At 53.5% G+C, this 1640-nt stretch overlaps 1 protein-coding gene across 1 annotated transcript; it reads left to right on the top strand.

Annotated features, from left to right (window-relative positions):
* The first annotated feature begins 287 nt into the window (after positions 1 to 287).
* Positions 288 to 593, top strand: LOC114072327 (feather keratin Cos1-2-like). The gene has a single exon (XM_027910237.1). The coding sequence runs from the start codon at positions 288 to 290 to the stop codon at positions 591 to 593; it is 306 nt and encodes a 101-aa protein (XP_027766038.1).
* Positions 594 to 1640: the final 1047 nt, after the last annotated feature.

Below are 1640 nucleotides of genomic sequence, written 5' to 3'. Positions count from 1 at the left end.
GCTGCTTCAAGACCACGTCTTTCCTCACTGCAGGTCTCAGCTGATGTGGGCTGTGCTAGGCCAGGGCTGGGAGCTGCTGGTGCTGGGAGAGGGAAGGGGAGAGAAGGTGTTGTGCAGAGAGAGGCTGGCACTTGGCTGAGGAGGCTGGTGGGCTTTGGGCTGGGCAGTGGGATGTGGGGCAGGAGGTGCTTTGTCTGCAGGGGGGCTGTGTGCAGGGCTGTTTCTCATGTGTGCCCGCTTTGTGTTTCTCTGTCGTCTCTTCCAGGTGCCCTTTTGAGCTACAAGACATGTCTCGCTGCCAGCCCTGCAACCCTTGCTGCCAGCCCTGCGGGCCCACCCCGCTGGCCAACAGCTGCAATGAGTGCTGTGTCAGGCAGTGCCAGGACTCCCATGTTGCCATCCAGCCCTCTGCTGTGGTGGTGACCCTGCCTGGGCCCATCCTCAGCTCCTTCCCACAGAACACCGCCGTGGGATCCTCCACCTCCGCTGCCGTTGGCAGCATCCTCAGCTGTGAGGGAGTGCCCATCAACTCCGGGGGCTTTGACCTCTCCTGCATCACCAGATGCTACCCTCGCAGATGTGGGCCCTGCTAAAGCTTCTGGCAATGTCCTGGGCCAGGAACCTGCAAGATCTGACAGCATGGTGCCAGGCAGGAGATAGAGCTTTAGGACATTGTGTTTAGAGCTTCATGATGTTATTTTTTTTTTCCACTCTTTCATCTCCTTCCTTTGCCTTCTGTGCCTTCCCAGGCCAGCCAAGCATGAGCTGCTGCCCTCCCTCCCTCTGAAGGGCAGACACCCTTCAGGAGCTCCACTGCATCTTTGCAGCTGCTCTTTGTGCTCTCTGTGATCCACCTTCTTTTCTTCATTATGCTCATTAAATTTTTTGTGCATCCAAGCCTGGTCCTCAGAGTCCTCCTTTTATTCTGTGCATTTTTTCCAGTATGTTCTGTGTAAAAGTTGCAGAAAGCAGAGTGTGGGTCTCCCTGCATGGATTTCAGTTTGTGTTTTTTGCCCTTGCAGCTCTCAAAAAGATCCCTGGCTTTTCCTTAACCAAAGATCTTTAGGGACACCACGGGTCTAAAGGGTGGTAGAAATGGGAAAGAGAAACAACAATGTCAAGGGAAAGCCCACAATCTCATCTCTTCCTTTTGCTCCCCTCCAATAGCCTGTTCAGGGTCTACAAGCAGTACACGTCATCAATGGCAGAAGACACCCATACCTCTTACAGTGCCTCAGCTCCTGGCTGGGCCCAGCTGCTGTCCAGACATCCAGGGCTGAGACAACTCTCAGGTTTGGATCAGTCTCTGCCATGATCAGGCTACTCAGTGCAGTCTCCATTCCTTGAACCCAACACCCCCAGGGGCAACTGGAACTCCAGCAGAGCAACCAGTGCCCAAAGAGCCTCTTTCTGGCCACCACACCTGCAGGCACAGGCAGAGGGTGACTGGGCATATCATGCACAGAGCATCCCCACAGCCACTTAGGCTCTCTGCTAGTCAGCTATCCCTTGATTCCTCATGCATTTTTTTCAGGTGTCCATCTATTATGAACTGGAGCAAACAACTTTTTGCTTCATCATTAATTCCCATATTTGGGTATGGTTTTCAGAGGCATCTTCTTACACCTTTGACATCAGCC

This window comes from Empidonax traillii, unplaced genomic scaffold, assembly GCF_003031625.1.
Source record: "Empidonax traillii isolate 1590-97213 ecotype Southwest subspecies unplaced genomic scaffold, ASM303162v1 scaffold2993:size23815, whole genome shotgun sequence".
In the NCBI taxonomy this organism is placed as follows: Eukaryota; Metazoa; Chordata; class Aves; order Passeriformes; family Tyrannidae; genus Empidonax; species Empidonax traillii.
The sequence above is the reverse complement of the archived record's forward strand: the minus strand, read 5'-3'. Positions and strand labels throughout refer to the sequence as shown.